At 53.4% G+C, this 16977-nt stretch overlaps 1 protein-coding gene across 1 annotated transcript in view; it reads right to left on the bottom strand.

Moving 5' to 3' along the window:
- Positions 1-858: 858 nt before the first annotated feature.
- Positions 859-16977, bottom strand: part of Arhgef4 (Rho guanine nucleotide exchange factor (GEF) 4) — a 104102-nt gene continuing 87983 nt past the window's right edge. Inside the window, exons 7-15 of the mRNA XM_013028809.1 lie at positions 9732-9911; positions 8640-8816; positions 8347-8526; positions 7051-7283; positions 6582-6711; positions 4566-4697; positions 3717-3960; positions 2997-3074; positions 859-2019 (exon numbers count right to left, since the gene is read on the bottom strand). Coding sequence (XP_012884263.1) covers positions 1868-2019; positions 2997-3074; positions 3717-3960; positions 4566-4697; positions 6582-6711; positions 7051-7283; positions 8347-8526; positions 8640-8816; positions 9732-9911 — 1506 coding nt within the window. The 3' untranslated portion in view covers positions 859-1867. The remainder of the gene's footprint in view (positions 2020-2996; positions 3075-3716; positions 3961-4565; positions 4698-6581; positions 6712-7050; positions 7284-8346; positions 8527-8639; positions 8817-9731; positions 9912-16977) is intronic.

The raw sequence follows: 16977 nt of genomic DNA, 5'->3' as shown, positions 1-16977 counted from the left end.
GCATTGAACATAATGTGTCAATAACAAAGGAATGGACCATCCATCCTGAGCCAGTTCAATTAGGTGTAAATCACACAGTTTTAATTTTTTATGCAATCTGATGAGTAGATGAACTCAGATTTAAAATTCTTCAAAGCACGTTTATTGTAACAATAATTGTTATGTATTAATACTGCAGTTTTCAATAAAGATTGACTTGTGTTGCATATTCTGGTTTTCATGATTTGTTGGTGTGGCTCCTTTCCGAAGGTAGCAAGCATGGCCTGACTAAGAAGGTGCCGCGGCTTCTTGGCAGTTATGATTGCCAGAGTGTGCCAGGGCTGCTGTGTAGTGTAGCCTTAAGGGCTGTGGCTCTGGGTGGGGTGGGGTAGTGGAAGAGGCAATGGTGCGCTTCCCTTCCTGGCTTTTGTGGCTGGGCCACCCTAGGGAGACATATACAAGTCCACTTTTCAGAGGGTGCTGTGGCCTAGGAACACTGTAGACCACCTATCTCTCAAACCTACATTTGCCAAGCCCTTGGAATCAGCCCACAAAGAAAGCAATCAGTGCTTCAAGCCTTGGGGACAGAGTATGAGGGGATGGTCACTGCCCCTTCTCCTCTGCTGTGTGTACTCCAGTTTCCCTGGATCTCTGCATCATGCAGCCCTGCCACCTGAGACTGTCTCACAAGGGCAGTGGCTTGCAACCAAGCAAGCCTGTCACTCTACCACTTGTGCAATCTCTGGGTTTACTCTTACAGGCAAAAGAAGGATGAGTGGATGTATGGAAGAGAAAATGCACACACATAATAACAGAAAACAATGGCTGACTGGTAGGTTTTTGCAAATTTCTTTATGAAATTAAATGTGGTTTCTGGCTTGGAGAAGGTAAAGTACAAGAGTGACTGTCCATGCTGCTAAATCCTGTGGGCTCTGCACTGACACACAGGCCTGGGCTGTGGTGCCCGCTCCTCAGGTAGAATGCAGGTCTCAGCCTGTTCCTGGAGTAGGTGCGTCAGTCCTGGATGCTGCACCACAGAATTCAGTCCTTATGGCTTCTCACGCTCAGTAGGGTAAGGCAATCTTTCTGTGTCACTAACAATTCTCGCCATCATTAGAAAAAAACAAGATGACAAAATCCAAACAACAGGAACCAGGTAGTTCTGCAGCCAAGCCCCAGCTACAGTGGACTAGTCACAAGCCTGGACCAGAGTATGTGGCTGACTAGTTTTTTGTATTTCCCACTACACACATCACAAGTGAAAGGGTTTCCAGCAGCCAACAGTGTCTAAAAGGGCTGGGAAGCAAAAGGTCAGCTCTGGGCTAGATGTTTGGGCACAGAATCTTGGTTCCTGTCTTCTGAGGTTTAGTGGCCCTGTACCACCACCAGGGCCAGTGGCCTGAATGGACAGCAGAGGGCACATAGCCTGGCTTTTGCAGGTAGCTGATGGCCATAGAGTAGGTCTCTCCTGCCCAAAGAAAATAGGAGTGGGGATGATTAGATTTCCAGAGTCCCAGGGCAGCCAGAGCCTTCTGTGTTGTCAGCCTGGATGGTGGTTCTGTGCTGTGGCTCCCAGCCTCCTGGTTAATGGAGGCCCCGTGAAGGTCCAGAGTGCAGGAAGAGGGGCAAGTGCAGGCTGCAGGAGAGGTGCACATGCGCGTGCAGGGCTTTGCCTCTTCTAGCTGGACTTACTGCACTAGCAGTGAGGAACCAAGGAAGGTAGTGCGGACCTGTGTGCCCTGGTGTCAATGAACAACTCCCAATTACAGCCCTGTTTACTTGTACCTTGCAAAATAGGCAGAGGAAGGTCAGTTGGAGTGAGCCTGGGGAGAAAGCTGAGGGCTGTGGGCCAGCAGGTCCACAAAGTGTTGTCAGGTGACTGTTGGGCTCACTTTCGGAAGGGTGCCAGCCGGCTGATGCTGTGCCAGAAGGTAGATGGCTTCCTCCTGGGCTCTGCCAGCACCAAGGCCTGCTGCTGGGGCCGGCTGGTGGGCAGTGTGGGGTGCTTCTGGCGTGTCAGGTAGCAGGGCCTACCAACAGCTGGGCAGGGAGAGAGCAGCAGGGGTCAGATGACACGGGGCCAGAGGAGCCCATCCAGGGACTGTGCCACAGGCCCCCATGGAGGGCAGTCTTCCTGTAAGGGACTTGCTTCCTGAGCGCTGACCACACTGGAGCCCAGGCTGCTTGGAGCCACTGACCTGGGTTTGGCTATCCTTGTGAAAGGGGGCAAGCCGGACCCTTACCTAGGCAGCAGTGAAGGTACCTTTGAGAGAGTAGTCAGGGAGCCAGTTGCAGCAGCTCTTGCCTGTAATCCTAGCTATTTGGCAAGTTGAGGTCAGGAGGAAGCTCGTTCAAAACAAGCTTGTGCTAAAAAAATTCATGAATCCTGGTCTCATCCTACAAAAAGGTAGGCATGGTGCATGCTAGTTATCTCAGTTATGAAGGAAGCATTAAAAAATAAAATCACAGGCTGGCTGCTGGCTCTCACCTCCAATCCTAGCTGCTTGGGAGGCTGAGATCTGTGGATCACAGTTCAAAACCAGCTCAGGCAAGAATGTCTTTGAGACTTATCCTCTAATTAACCGCCACAAAGCCAGAAGTAGAGTTGTGGCTCAAGTGGCAGAGCCCTAGCCATGAGCACAAATGCTCAGGGACAGTGCCCAGGCCTTAAGTTCAAGTCCTAGTAACGGCATGCACGCATATACAGAATCTCAGTTCATTCTGGCCCAGGCAGAAAATGAGACTTGTCTTAAAAACAGCCAGAACCAAAAGGGTCTCCCTGAGTTTAAGTCCCAATACTGCCTCCCCTCAAAAGTAAAGCCTGGCAGAGGGGAATGAGGGGGGTCAAGAGTAAGAGCATCCGTGTACTGGTCTGAGCTTTGTCATCTGTGACCCCTTGTCACCAAACTTTGTAGTGGGTACCTAAAAGGGACTGGGGGTCTTTTCTAGGGGTGGGGGTCAGAGATGGGAACAGAATCAAGGCCAGATCCCCCCAGGAAGGTGACTGTTCCACTTACCTTTGGGCTTTCCCAGGGCCTGCTGCTTGCTGGCGTTCAGCATGGCCTGCTTCCTCTGCATTTCTGTGATGGAGAAGCCTGTAGGGAGGGCACGGATGAGACTGCAGCCTCGCCCTCCTCTCCTGCTCAAGGGTGTCTGCTCACAGTGCTTCCGTCATACCTTGAACTTATTCCTAGCCACTCAGCCTGCCTGCCTGCCTTCTCTAGAGGATGAAGATCCCTGAGCTCTTCCTCCTGATCCCTGTGCCCATCCCACATAGTATCTAGTGACCTCTTCCCTGAAGGGCAGTCTCTTTCCCAGACCCAGCATCAGTAAATATGGCCCATTCCTAAGAGAGAGGATGTGTGTACGGGGGAGATGGTGCTCACAGGTGGTGGCAGCTTCTGGAGGCCTGATGTCTATCCTGCTCACCCAAGACCTAAGCCAGCTGGAAAAGGGCTCCCCCAGGCCCCAGGGACCTCACAGACACTGTAGGCGTGAATGTGTGTGTGTGTGCCTCCGGCCCAGGCTGAACCCTGGCTGAGGACCACCACTCCTGCCAGGGCAATGAGGGCAGCGCCTTTGCTCACCAGTAAGGTCAGGAGGTTCCTGGAACTTGGACAAGCCCTGAGGCCCCTGGGAGGTACCCACTCATTGTTTCAGGGGGATTCTGGGAGCCAAGCTGGCCAGGAGGGCTGGATGAGCCTAGAGGCCTGGCAAAGCTTGGTAGGGGTTCGAACCTGTCTCCTGGTCGAGCTGCACCTGCTCCCTCTCCCGGGCAAAGGCTTTGAGCCAGCGCTGCTTCTGCTCAGGCTTCCTGGCACACAGTAGGTAGCTGTCCCCTGAGGTGCCACAGCACAGCCGGAAGGCATTCTTGACACTCACATGAAGTTCTCGATCTTTCCCATCCTCCACATCCACCACCTCCAGACTGTCCATGTCCAGCCGGCCCTTGTAATACAGCACATCCCGGCGAAGCAGGTCCTGCCAGATAGGCCTTGAGTCCCAGCTGTTCACATCCAGAACAAATCCCCTCTCCCCAAGCCACCTCCCCAGCAGATAGTGAGCACCTGGCAGCAAGACAGGGCCTGGTGCAGTCCACAACTGGGCCAAACTATGTGGAGGAGCCTTGTCTGGTGACTAGCCACTGGTCACCCACGGGCTCCCCTGTTCATTTAATGGAGAGACAGCCTCCCAAACTAAGGAAACGGCCCACACACATAGCAGAGTGTAATGAACAAGAGGGTTCAGTAGGTAGAAATCACTCTGCCACAAGCAGACTCAAGCAATAAAGGGAGGCAAAGGAGGCTGGGAGGAAGCTGGATTAGAGGAGCCCATGGCCAGCAAGGGAGAATGGAGGCTTGAGCAGGCAGGGACCAGATGAAGAGGGGAGACTGTTCTTATAGCAGTGGACTGGTCAGAGAACTATCCCACAGTTTCTGAGTTCCCGCTGCAGAGAGCCACCCACACCTCATCCTATCCCAGTGTCCAGAGCAAGGAACAGCTTGTGTTAGCTCCTTTTCTCTGGCCTGAGGCCCCAGCAGCAGCCTCTACATGAGGCCAGTCCAGCAGGGTAGAGCAAATGGTACCTTCTTACAGTAGATGAGCTGGTGGTCAAAGAGAAAGAACATTCTCTGCTGGTTCTTAGCTTGAGGCTGTGTGACACGAGTTAGCTCCCCCGAGTAGATGAGTTCTGAGCTCCTGACCAAGAGATCTTCCCCCTAGGAGACCCCGAAGAGAGTCATGAGTGAGTCTTCCCACCTTGAGTTCTACTTCCTACCCCCATGGCAGGTGGGTGGGGCCTTCCTGCTGTCTTCCAGTAGGCCAGGCCAGTCCAAGAAAGCAAAGTTCCTGAAGCCAAGGGAGATACCCAGCCTTACAGGTCTGGTATGGGACTGGAGGCAGCTCTGACCACTTGCAGAAAAGGACACCACTGCTGCTGGTGGCCTCAGGTAACATTTGAGCTCATATGGCCTGACAGAACTCCACACTGATTTTGAAAACAGCAGTAGGAAACAATAAAATATCCCATTGCTGAAATTTTATGTTGATTACAAGTTGAAATATTTTAGATATATTGAATGAAATAAAGCATTGAATCATCCATCTTCATCTTTTTTTTTATAAAATGGCTACTAGACAGTATAAAATTTATATGATCCTTTGATTAGATAGTGCTGCCCTGGAGAAAAATTAGACTTGACTGGAATTCACCTCTGCAATGAATATTACCTGAATTTTATCCATGCTTCGAATTTGCAGACCAAACTTTGCCCCCTTCCTGCTTGAAGGTGAAAACCACAATAGGAACAGTTGGCAGCCATCTAGTTTGGTATAACTGATCTGCACCCAGAGCTGGGCCTCAGAACTCATCAACCACCTTGATTATCTCCACCACTGCCTCAGATTCTAATTCAGTGCAAAGATGAGGCCTAGGAATCTACAGTTTCCTCTGTGTGTGTGTGTGTGTGTGTGTGTGTGTGTGTGTATGCGTGCACATACATATTCATGTTTGCATATGCATATATGAACCAGTGCTAGGGCTTCCACTCGGGGCCTTCTGCTCTTTCTTGGATTTTTTGCTCATGGCTGGTTTTCTACCACTGGAGCAATGCCCCCCATTTCTGGCTTTCTGCTGGTTAATTGAAGGTAACAGTCCCGGTTGGATGCCTGTAATCCTAGCTACTCAGGAGGAGATCTGAGGATTGCAGTTTGAAGCCAGCCTGTGCAGGAAGTCCATGAGACTTTTATTTCAAATAAACTACTCTGAAAAACCTAGAAATGGCACTGTGACTCAAGTGATAGAACGCTAGCTCATGGACAGCACCCAGGCCCTGAGTTTAAGCCCCAGGACCAGAAAAAAAAAAAAACAAACAAACCCAACCTAAGCCCAACAACAACACAAAAACAAAAAAGCCTCTTGGATTTATTTATCTGCCCAGCCTGGCTTTGAACTGAGATCCTCAGATCCCAGCCTACTGAGTAGCTAGGATTACAAGCATGAACTACTGGCACCAACTTAGATTTATTTCTAGGGCTGAATTCTGATAGGTCTTCAGGTAATTTTTAGACCTCACAGTTGGCACAATGCATGGCAGTGGACACTGGGAGCCCTCACGTCTCAGAGCTTCAGCAGGAGACAGGTTGGCAAGTGATAAAGCAAAGGAATATAATCAGTTGAAGCCTTGGTGTGTCTCTAGAAGGCAAAATGGAAAGGTATGTGGGGGTTTGTAAAAATCCAGAAAAACGGGCCTAAAGCCAACTGTTGGAAGTCCTAGAAATGAATGAAAACTCATATCCAGCCTGTCTTCGGCAAGGAGAAACAATCACTTTTGAAAGCTGCATGAACTACAATGTAAGTCCAGGCTTCTAGGCTGGTGGCTCCAGGGAGAAGAGTAATTTTACAATGGAAGGACAGCTAGCTCCAGGTGCCACAGGCATTACACACCCGTGCAAGAGAACCTGTTTTCCTACTACCAGTGTTTTTACAGACTCCCAGGAACATGGACACTACCTGCCTCTACTCTCCCCTAGTCTTTTGAGGAGCAAGCACAATTTCAGAGCAAGGGCTTCAAGAGCATTTCCCGGACCCTTAGGCCCCTCACCTCCCAGTCCTCTATGGAGCTCTGCCATTGAGCAATCTTGTCAATGTTTTCAAGTCTCCGTTTGCGTTCATTGATGAGTTGGGCCACGTTCTTCATAGCATGCAAGGCAGCTTCAACATCCTTGAAATCCCTGTGGCAGAGCAAAGACAGAATGGTGCTGGCCAGCCAGAGAGCAGAGGAGTTTCCTGCAGCCCAGTGTGAAGCTGCCTCCCCCGGGAGCTGTCCACCTTTACCCGTTAAATGCACAGATCTCTTCTCCACAAATTCAGGGGCAGAGTAGAGCTTAGTATGCCATTCATGTTCTCTCCCTTCACTTCAACGATAACTCATAAAGAGACCTTGCCCTATCCTGTGCTATTTATTGCTCTAGAGACTACAACAGTGCCAAGCACACTGTAAGATCTCCAACAGGTAGCAACTGGAGGTGTGCAGAGAGAGCCTCCAGTGCCTCCCAGACACACCCTCCTACCTGTGCTGGGGATGTGTGTACTTGAGCAGCTCAGCCAGTTGCAAGGGGTACTTGCAGATCTTCTGCACTGGGGTCAGTAAGAAGCCATCCAGGGAGATGTCAATCATCTTTTGCAGTAGTCGGCAGGCCTCAAAGAAGTATACATACTTGCTGAGCTTGGTGAGTCGGGAAAGCTCCACGCAGGCATTTGGGTGGTTGTTGCAGTACTCCGAGTAGATCTGGAAGTCTGCTTGCTGGGAACAGAGCTGGAGGTCAGGATAGTTGTGTCCTGTAGCCCCAGACAACTGACCAAACAACACAGGGCGGAGCCTAGGCCTGTGCTTTAGGAGTTGGGCTTTATCTACCTACTTCACTGAAGCACAGGCTGTGTAGAGTCACTCAGGAAGAACCCGTGAAACTTGTGTTCTCCCCTTCTGTTGCTACTGAGCTTTCTCAACAGTGCCTTTGGGACTCTTATCAGACTTTCTTTTTTTTTTTGGTCAGTCGTGGGGCTTGAACTCTGGACTTGGGTGCTGTCCCTGTGCTCTTCAGCTCAAGGCGAGCACTCTACTGCTTGAGCCACAGCACCACTTCCAGTTTTCTAGTGGTTTATTGGAGATAAGAGTCTCACAGACTTTCCTGCCTCGGCTAGCTTTGAACCGTGATCCTCAAATCTCAGCCTCCTGAGTAGCTAGGATTACGTGAGGCACTGACACCCGGCTCTATCAGACTTTCAAATGAAATCAATTATGCTCATCAGGAAGAGCTGTCTGTGCTGAAGGAGAGCCCTGGAAGGTAAAGAGACAGGCACCCTTTGCTCAACCCCAAAGGCTACCCTGGGAGAGGGCGAGGAGAATCCCTTCTTGTCAGGTAAGGCTGGAAGCGGTCCCCTGTAGTCCAGCTCAGTCAGTGGCTCCTGCTGAATGCCACCAGCTTTTACAGTAGATGCAGGCTGTAATTCCATGCAGATTCCAGGCTGCTCACTGTGTAAGGAACCTTGGAATCTGCTATAAACAACCAACCCCAGGGGTGTTGCCTTCACTTTATCCCCTGCAGAGGCTTGAGTCCCTTTGTTGCCTTCACTGGCTTCATTTCTCTTGGCAGAGATGCTACCAGCCCTGGTAGCTGGGCAGGAGGCCAGGGTCTGGTGCACCCAGGAGTCTGGACATTGTGGGAAGCGAGTGGTAGGTTGCTTGTGCTAGAGCAGGGAGCCAGGCTCAAGATACACTGGGGAGAGTACACTAGGGTGTCCTGGGCAGGGAGAGAGGGGCACAGAGTGCCCTGGCTTGGATGAAGGTGGGGGGGGGCTATGCTCACATGTTCCAGGAAGCAGGCCCCCAGCTCGCTGAGGTGCGGGCGCTCCCTGTTGAACCTCCGCTCCAGGGCCTTCACAAATGCCTTCTGGCAGCGGTAGATCTCCTCGATGTTCCCGAAGATGGTCTGTAGCTGCTCTTCGCTGAACATGTCTGCGCGCTTGCGACACTGCCTGATGTAGCCCTGGGGAGCAGGCTCCATCAGGGCTCTCCGGGCCCTGCCTGCACTCCCCTCCGATGCCCCCTGCCGCCTCTAGCTCCTCCCCCCACCCACCTTCCCTCTCCCTCACCCCCTACCTCACAGATATCCCGCAGGTGTTTGATGTAGTCCCGCTCTGTGCTGAGGATCTCCCTGATGACATTGGTACGCATCTGGTCCTTGCTGCTCTGCGCCTCAGCCCCACGGTCCTCTGGTTCACCATCCCCGGCCTGCGGGGCCTCATCGTCCCCCGGCTCATCCTGGTTCACCCGCAGCTGCAGCCAAAGAAAGGCAGGTCAGTGCCCCATGCCCTCAGAGACAGCCTCTGTGCATTGCACAGTGCCATGGGGACCCCAACCCTGGAGGACCCAGTGACCAAGGACCTGCCTGGAAGTTCCCTGTAGGCCACACGCACCTGCTGGGCACAGGCCCTTCCTGCCCAATGGCCACAGGGGCTGTCAGCGAAGTTCCTGCCCCATACCAGTCTCCTAGGCAGGCCCTGGATCCTCCTGCCCCCTTCTGCCCACAGACTGCCTGTGCTCAGCACTATGCTTGAGGCTGCCACAGACTACCTTCTGAGCCATAATCTGCTCACACTGGCTGTCAGAAGCTACAGCTGGGTGGTGTGGCTTACTGTCTCTAATCTGCTAACCTCAGGTCAGTTTGGGGAGCAGAGTGGACATTTTTATCCAGGGTGTCTGGGACAGGAGAAGTATCGAAATATCAGGGCTCCTGGCCCTTTGGAGACCTTTCTTGGAAACCAGAAAAAGCCTTAAGTGGCACCTGAGCCCCCTGCCTGTCATTCTCAGGTTAATGGTTTCACGTGTCCAGCTTCAGTTCCCAGATTCCCACATCCTTCTGGGCTCTGTGTGTTAGGTGGGCCACAGCAAAATGGCAGTGCATCCAAACATATCATTTCCTCAAACCCATTTCTAATTTGCTCTTCTCTTGGCCCTTGAAGGCTAAACAAGAGGGCCTGGGAGCAAGCAGGGGGGAAGGGGGCTCTGCAGGAGGAGGAAGGCCTCTGCAAGTCTTTGACACCAACCTGTCCAGCCCAAGGCAGCTGGACCTCATAGAGCAGGGGAGGGGAGGTCCATGCTTAGGGTTCCACAGCTGTTTGGGTCTTAGATTTTGAAGCAGAGCAGGGAGGCTCTTCTTGAGCCTGGGAGAAGCAGGAGCTGGAACCGTACCCGTACAAAACTGGCTGGGAACCAGCCCTCGCCTTCCGCGACACGGCCCCACCACCACTCTCTGTTGGTGGCATCCATCACTTCGATGACGTCCCCGGCTTTGAAGCCCAGCTCCTGGTCATCCATGGTGACATGGTCCCAGAGTGCCTCGGCGCACACCACACTGCCATCACTGATGAGCTGCAGAGAGAAGCACAGCAGGCCAGTCAGGGGGACCACGGCTGCACGGGGCCCCAGGTAGAGGCTGTCCCTACACTCTCTGCCCACTCACAGCAGCCCTGGGAAGAGGGGGAGCCTGACTTGCTTTTCAGAGGGTCTGACTGGGGTTTCCTCCAGGCCAGCAGCTCTTCTGGGGCAGCGCGGTGCAGATAGGTAGGGCAGAGTCCTGGCTGTCAGGGCTCAAGGATAGGCCAAAAGAGAACTTGAGAACACATGGTTCCCTCTCTTCCCAGTGACATCTTCACCCCAATGAGCCTTTTACTTTCCTTCCAACATGCCAGGCATGTGCTGCTGGCAGACCCTTCTAAGCACTGTTTAAGGGGGAAGGTAGGCTGCAGGAGGGAGAGGGCCTTATTCCCTCCATGGGCTTCCCTGTGGATATGCTGTGCCTATGAGAACAATCCACAGCCTCTGGTGTCATTCTGCCTGGGCACAGTGTGCTCTGCCCATGCTGTGGCTGGGTCAGGTTGTTGTACTTTTGAATCCCTGTAGAACAGGCCTCATGATTCCTCTGGCTCCGAGAGCAGACCCCCATGTGAGCTGAGGAGGCCCCTCCTCAGATGCCTAAGTTCCAAGACACAGAAATGAGTTTAAATTTACTCAGCTTCTTCGCTTTATTTCCTGTCTGGAGAAGCGTACTAACTCAGCAGCAGGCACCTCTGCATTGTCCTTGTGCACGGTTGCTGAGCCAGGCACATTCCACCTAGCTGACGATTCTCTGTAGTGTTCCCTCTGCTGAGCTTCCTTTCTCCTGAGTGGTATGGACCGATGCACTGTAAGAATTGCTCCCTGTCCCTTGGAGTTGTTTTTCATTGGCTGCCACCTGCTTCCCTGACCAGAGCTCTGTTTTTGCTCTATGAACCAAGGGTGGCTCCAAGGCCTTAAGGCAGGAGAGGAGGGTGGGCTGGGGGTCCTGATAGGACTAAGTGCTAGAGCTGCTCATCACAGCTGCAGGCCTGGCTAAAGTATCAGGGAAGAACACACATCTTCAAATAGGCCCTCTGCACCCACTTCTGCTCTGAGCTGCCCCCCTCCCTTGTGTACCTCCCTTGGTCGCTTTGGACACTGCCAGCACAGTGTGCATGCTGATCCTCATACCTACATGGCTACCAGGCACACCTAGCAGCCAGGCCTGCCCTGTGGCCCCAACTCAGTTCCAGTCACTGTCTAAGAGGTCTGTCTGTGCCACATGATCAGAGACGGACGGGCAGTACAGGAGCACAGAAGCCTGCTCAGGATGGGAGCAGGCAAGACCTTGATCACTGCCCAACCACTGGGTTTTTACTATTTCCTGAGGCTGAGACACCCACCCCAAACCTGATGACCCTGGGGACATCCACACCCAAGGTGCCCTCTCATGGTGCAGTGGCTGTCACCTAGCATACAGCAGGGTTATTCTTGGGGACAGCAGGCCTCCCACCTGGGCACACATTCCTGCTACAGTGATGAGCTTGCAGGTGAGCCGGGTGACACAGAGTCAGGAAGAGGCAAGAGAATCCACGAAGGCCTTGTGAGAAATCAGCCTGCTTTGGGTGCAGAGCTGACCCACCTCCCACAGACATGCGTCATGTGAGGGCTTGAAGGAGATGGCTCAGGAACAGAAGTAGTGGTTCCCCCTAGTAGTGGGTGAGCGGGAACTCGTGTAAACCCGGGGTCTGTCATCACAGTCCACAGCTCTGGGGGACTGTACCTCACTCAGCAAAGCCCAGCTTCCCAATGTGCTAGTCCCTGAAGGTTCTTGTGTTATATTTGCTGGCGAAATGTCTCTCCATGTCCCTAGGTTCACTCAGTTGAGCTCGGTACAACAACAACAAAAAACAAACAAACTGCTGGGCGCCAGTGGCTCACACCTATAATCCTACTCAGGAGCTGAGATCTAAGGATCATGGTTTGTAGCCAGCCTGGGCAGGAAAGTCAGTGAGACTCTTTAATAAACTACTTCGTAAAGGCCAGAAGTGGTGTTGTGGCTCAAGTGGTAAAGCGCCCAGGCCCTGAGTGTAAGCCCCAGGACCAGCAACAAACAACAACCCTCCTACCCATGGCTTGGTGCCCACCCCTTTTCTTCCATTCTTCAGTCCTGCAGGGAAAAGTGGATCCCACATGGGTGCTTTCCCCAGCAGCTGTGGGGAAGCTGTGGAAGGTACAGGAACAAAAAGGCAAGACTTCACAAAGACCAGGGTTCTGGGCACTATTAGAAACGAGCCTCTGGCCTATCCGAAAGCCTGAGATGGCGGAGGAGGGGTTAGTCAGTCATCTTGGTTGTTTCCAGAAAGGGGCACAGCACAGGAGCGCCAGAATAACACATAGCCTTGAACGAGTTTTCGGATCCACCAGTTCCCCGAGTAGCTACAGTCTTCTCTGTATGGGCAGATCCACGCAGGAGGCCCTCTGCGGAGTGGGCTCCTGACATCAACCCTGCCTGTGCTCTTGTCGCCAAGACAATGCGTCTGGGAGAGAGCAGGGAGGGATACATTTCCCCAGAGCGCAAGGGAGGCGATCCATCCGCATGGGAGCCCCGCTCGCTCGTGTCTGTCAAGCGCAGCTGGCCCTGAAGTGCTGATGGGTACTACTCATTTTAGGGCCAAAAATGGGAAACGCAACTGCAGCTGCTGTGTGTGGACCCAGGAGTCTCACACAGCCCTATACGAGCTCCTTTCCCCTCATCCTGCGGTCACATGCGCGCCCTCCCCGGATCGCCGGCCACCCCGGTGCCTGCATCCCCAGTGACACGGAGAAGCGCCATGTTGCCCTTCCCTCTCCAGCACGGACCACAGATGGAAAGACCCGCACGTGGGCTACCACGCCCCTCAGGCCCCGGCACGATGGCGCCCCTGGGTGCGGCGCGCAGGCCGGGAGCTGGCGGCGGGGGGCCCAGCGGGTGCCGCTCAGCCCTGCGCGGCGCGGCGCGGCGCTGACCACTCACCCTGACGCGGCGCGGCCTCCGGTTCGCTCAGCGGAAGGCCAGCAGGAAGATCAGCACGACGTTGACGAGGACCAGGAGCACCAGCACCGCGGAGACCACCACTCGCTGCGCGCCCGGGGGCAGGTTACAGCGCAGCAGGGCGCGCAGGGCGCTTCCGGGCGTGGCGGGGCCGCGTCGGGGCTGGGGGCCCTTGGCCATGACGCCCGGCTCCCCGGGGCTCCGAGAGGCCCGGAATCCCGCGGTGCGCAGGGCCGGCGCCGGCAGCCCGCAGCGCCCGGGGAGGGGCGGAGCCGTCCGCGCTCCGCGCTCGCAGACCGGGCTCCTCCCGTGCAGCCCGCCCGCGCGCGCGTGGCATCTCCAGGCCCGGATCCCGGGAACGTGCGGAGAGGAGAGCGCGGGGAGGGAATGATGGGGCCGGAGGAGGGCAGAGCGCACGTCGGGCGGGGGCCGGGTAAGGAGGAGCCCAGGGGTCTCAGCGGTCCTTGTACTGCTCTCTGCCCCCTCCTGGGGAGGGCCGCCGGACTAGCAGATGGGCCTTGTGGGGGCAGAATGCCCAGCATCTTCGCATCATCGCTCTGGGGTGGGGTGGGCTAGGAATTCTGATCCCTAAAAGCTGCCCACAGGCCCCCACCCCGCTTCCAAGGTCAGTGAGACTCTGAAACAGGCAATTTGCTCAGTCACATAGTCACTCAGAAATGCAGGTAGAGCAGAGCCAGGATTTGAACCCTGGAGGACTTGATTCCTGCGGAAGGGCTCCACATCAATACTGCGGGAGGAACATTTTGTTTACTTGGACAAGTAGTTAGTGTCTGCAAAATGAACCAGCTACGCTAAGTACCCAAGTTCCTCCAGTTCCCTGGAGTGTCCGACTTTAACTGTCCAAAATCACAGCTCACAAGCAGAAGGCCTCATCCTGTCCACAGCAGAGTGCTCGTGTGTAACTTCACATCTGAGACCAGGAGGGTAGCTGGTGGGGCTGAGGGCTGGATGGTCACGGCTCGCCCTTGGTGGCTGAACTGCACACACAGGCATCCCTGTGAGTATGTGCATGAGTGTGTGCCGGGGCCACATCTACCTTACAGATGGGACCATCTATGGAAGACCTTAGGGCAGTGTCTGCCAGGTGTGTGTGTACATGCAGGGGCATGTGTGCCCATGTGTGAAGGGGCTAGGTCTATGTGCATGTGTGTATATATGGGTGCCTGTGGACATGTGTGTGATTTAATCATATAAGAGCTTTGTGTGCCGTGTTTGTGCCTGTGTGTGTGTTACCCATGTGTGTACTTCATAACCAAAAAAGCTTGAAGGCACAGGTCAGGCCCCTGAGGGGCTCCAGTTAGACTGCCTCAGAGAAAAGGGTGTCTCCACGTTTGCCAAGGTGGCGAAACTCGGGTAGAAGTGAAGGAGGCAGGTGTCTGGGGCAGGTGAGGGCTGAAGTTCTGGTGGTGTGACTTCGGGTAACAGGAGGAGGAAGACTGTTTGGACACGCTGGTCACCAGGCAGTCTTGCAACTCTGTGCTAATTGTTGTGGCCCAGAGAATCTGGAGTTGCACTGGTCTGTTCTCAGGAAGTCTGTGAGCCTGGTGGTTGTAGAGCCCAGCAAGGCTGAGCACAGGTGTCTGAGATCCTGACAGCACCAGGCTCCTGACAAGGCAGGACCTATGTGTCCATTGCCTCAGGGATTGGGGGAGAAGAAGGCAGCCAGAAGTTGGCTGCAGGGCCTGTAGCATCTTCTCCATGTGCTGTGGAGTGCTGACGGGCAGGTCTGTCTTTGGGTGACCTTGTGTTTGTATAGGCTCAGACAGCTCTGCTTCCTACCTCATAATTGATGGTGCTCCCTTGTAGGTATAAAGTGCAACTCAGACAACACTGTCATGTCTGTCTGTCTTCTGCTTTAGGCTTCATCTCCTCTCAGCAGAAGGGTCCAGAGCAAGTTTAGGTCTCCCCTTACCATTCCCTATTTGGAGCTGCACAGATGAAGGACTAGTCCCCTACCACTCAGAGCCGCATGGGGAGTAGATGGAGACAAGAGGGAGCTCCAGCTATGGACTGATGTGTACAGGCCAGGCTGCCATCCACTCTTCCATAGCCCGGCTACCTCGGTTGATCACGGCACTAACAGCAGGGGCAAGGGTGGGTCTGGTGGAGAAGGCATATCTGTCCAGGACTCCGGGACAGGGAACTTCCTCCTTTCAGCCTCAACTATTCAGAAGCCAAAGATGGCTTCAGGCCTGTTGGCAGAGCTGACGAGGCCCATTCCAGGTGGGCTAAGCAGAGAGGGCAGACAGGCAGGCCAAGGCCCCAGTCATGAGCATTTGGGGAGGAGTCTGGGGCAGGTGATGGTGGAGGAGAGGGGCCCTCTGGTACAGTAAGGGTAACCATCACTGTGCTCTGCAGGTCTGAAGAGTCACTAGACTCATGGCACAAGTAAGAAATACAGATAGAACAAGACCCTGTGCCTTCTCAGACCACAAAAAGCAGGAAAGCCCCCCATGAACTTACATTCCCTACCCTTCCCCCCCCAACAGCCACACACACACACACACAGCCACACATACACACAGCCACACTCCTTGCTGGCAACTCCCTGCAGGCAGAATTGTGTCTTCCACACATCTGCATCTAGAGCTAGGAGTTGGTACATGGGCACGGAATTTAAAAAAAAATTAATTTTTTGTGAGTGCTGGTACTGGGGCTTAAACTCAGAGGCTGAGCATGCTCCTGAGCTTTTTTGTCCAAACTACCACTCTACCACTTGAGTCACAGCTCTACTTCCAGACATTTGGTGGTTAATGGGAGATAAGGGTCTCACAGACTTTTCTGCCTGGGCTGGCTTTGAACTGAGATAGTCAGATCTCAGTCTCTTGAGTAGCTAGGATTTTAAGAGTGACCCTCCAGCACCTGGCTCAGTACATGAATTTTATATGCTTGTGGCACACATATACATACAACATACCCACAACCTTCATGTATGCCATGTTCTTGTTCTCTCTTTGTTTCTGTGTCTGTCTATCTCTGTCTTTGTTTCTCTCTCTGTGTGCTCTATATTTGTATGACCCTTGCCCCTGAGGAAACTAAGAAGTGGTCTCCTTTGTCTTATGGCTAACATGAACAAGAAAGTATCACAACATAGAACAAGACATCCCACTATGTTGAAAATGAACAACTTGCAGAAGGGATGGAAGGGAAAAACTGGGAAAGAGTGAAAGAAGGAATGACAGTGCCCCAAAAGAAATGTACTCATTACCTGACTTAGGAAATAGTAACCCCCTGTTCATCACTTTTATAATAACAATTAAAAAAAACACAAGACATCCATATAGTCTTAGAAAATACAAGTGAATTTTAGGGTAAGCCAAATATTACTGAGTATGGATGCTTTTCTGGCACCTGTTGCTTCAATGATCGCCAAGTGTGAAATTCATGGTAACTCCCAGCAAAGCTTCTTGCTGAGTTCACATGGTTACGCTGAGTTCACAAGGGAGGGTGGGTGGAAGGCCAGGGAGCTGGCACAGTATTGGACAGTCACCTCTTACATAACTTAGAGTTTCTGGTAAGGAGGGCCTATTTAATGTCTCTACTAGCAGATCATCACTGACACTTAAATCCCCAGTACGAGCTGGGCCCAGTGAGTCCTCTGTAAACCTGTGCCCCACAATGAGAGGGGTCTGACTGGTGGCGGCCCTCCTTTGATCCAGAGAGGCGGCTCTCGCACCCGGCTTGCCCTCCCACCTGCTTCTTTCACAGACTGATTTCTTGGCCTTTCTGTATCAGGATCTACGTGTGCCGGTGTCTGGCATGAAGGTGACTTGCATGGTGGTCCACCTGTGAGAGGAGCCAGCCTCTTCCCTCGAAGCCCACTGGCTCACTGGAGAGGAACACCTAGTTGCTCACTGTCTCCCCTGGGATGCAGTGCCCTCTGGTGGTAAAGGGTACAGGAAGGCCACGTGCCCTACTTGTAAGGTAGACCCAACAACTTCCAATCCCAGGCCATTCCCTGAGTCCATTTTAAAGCAGTTCTTGCTTTTGGCTTCCCTTGGCCAAAGAGTCTTTGAATGAATCACTCTGGTCTAGCACCTAAAGCCCCCCCTCCCCAACTCCAGC

The sequence above is a fragment of the Dipodomys ordii genome, unplaced genomic scaffold (assembly GCF_000151885.1).
Source record: "Dipodomys ordii isolate 6190 unplaced genomic scaffold, Dord_2.0 Scaffold114, whole genome shotgun sequence".
NCBI lineage: Eukaryota > Metazoa > Chordata > Mammalia > Rodentia > Heteromyidae > Dipodomys > Dipodomys ordii.
Note: the sequence above shows the minus strand (reverse complement) of the source record. Positions and strands in the feature narration are given on the sequence as shown.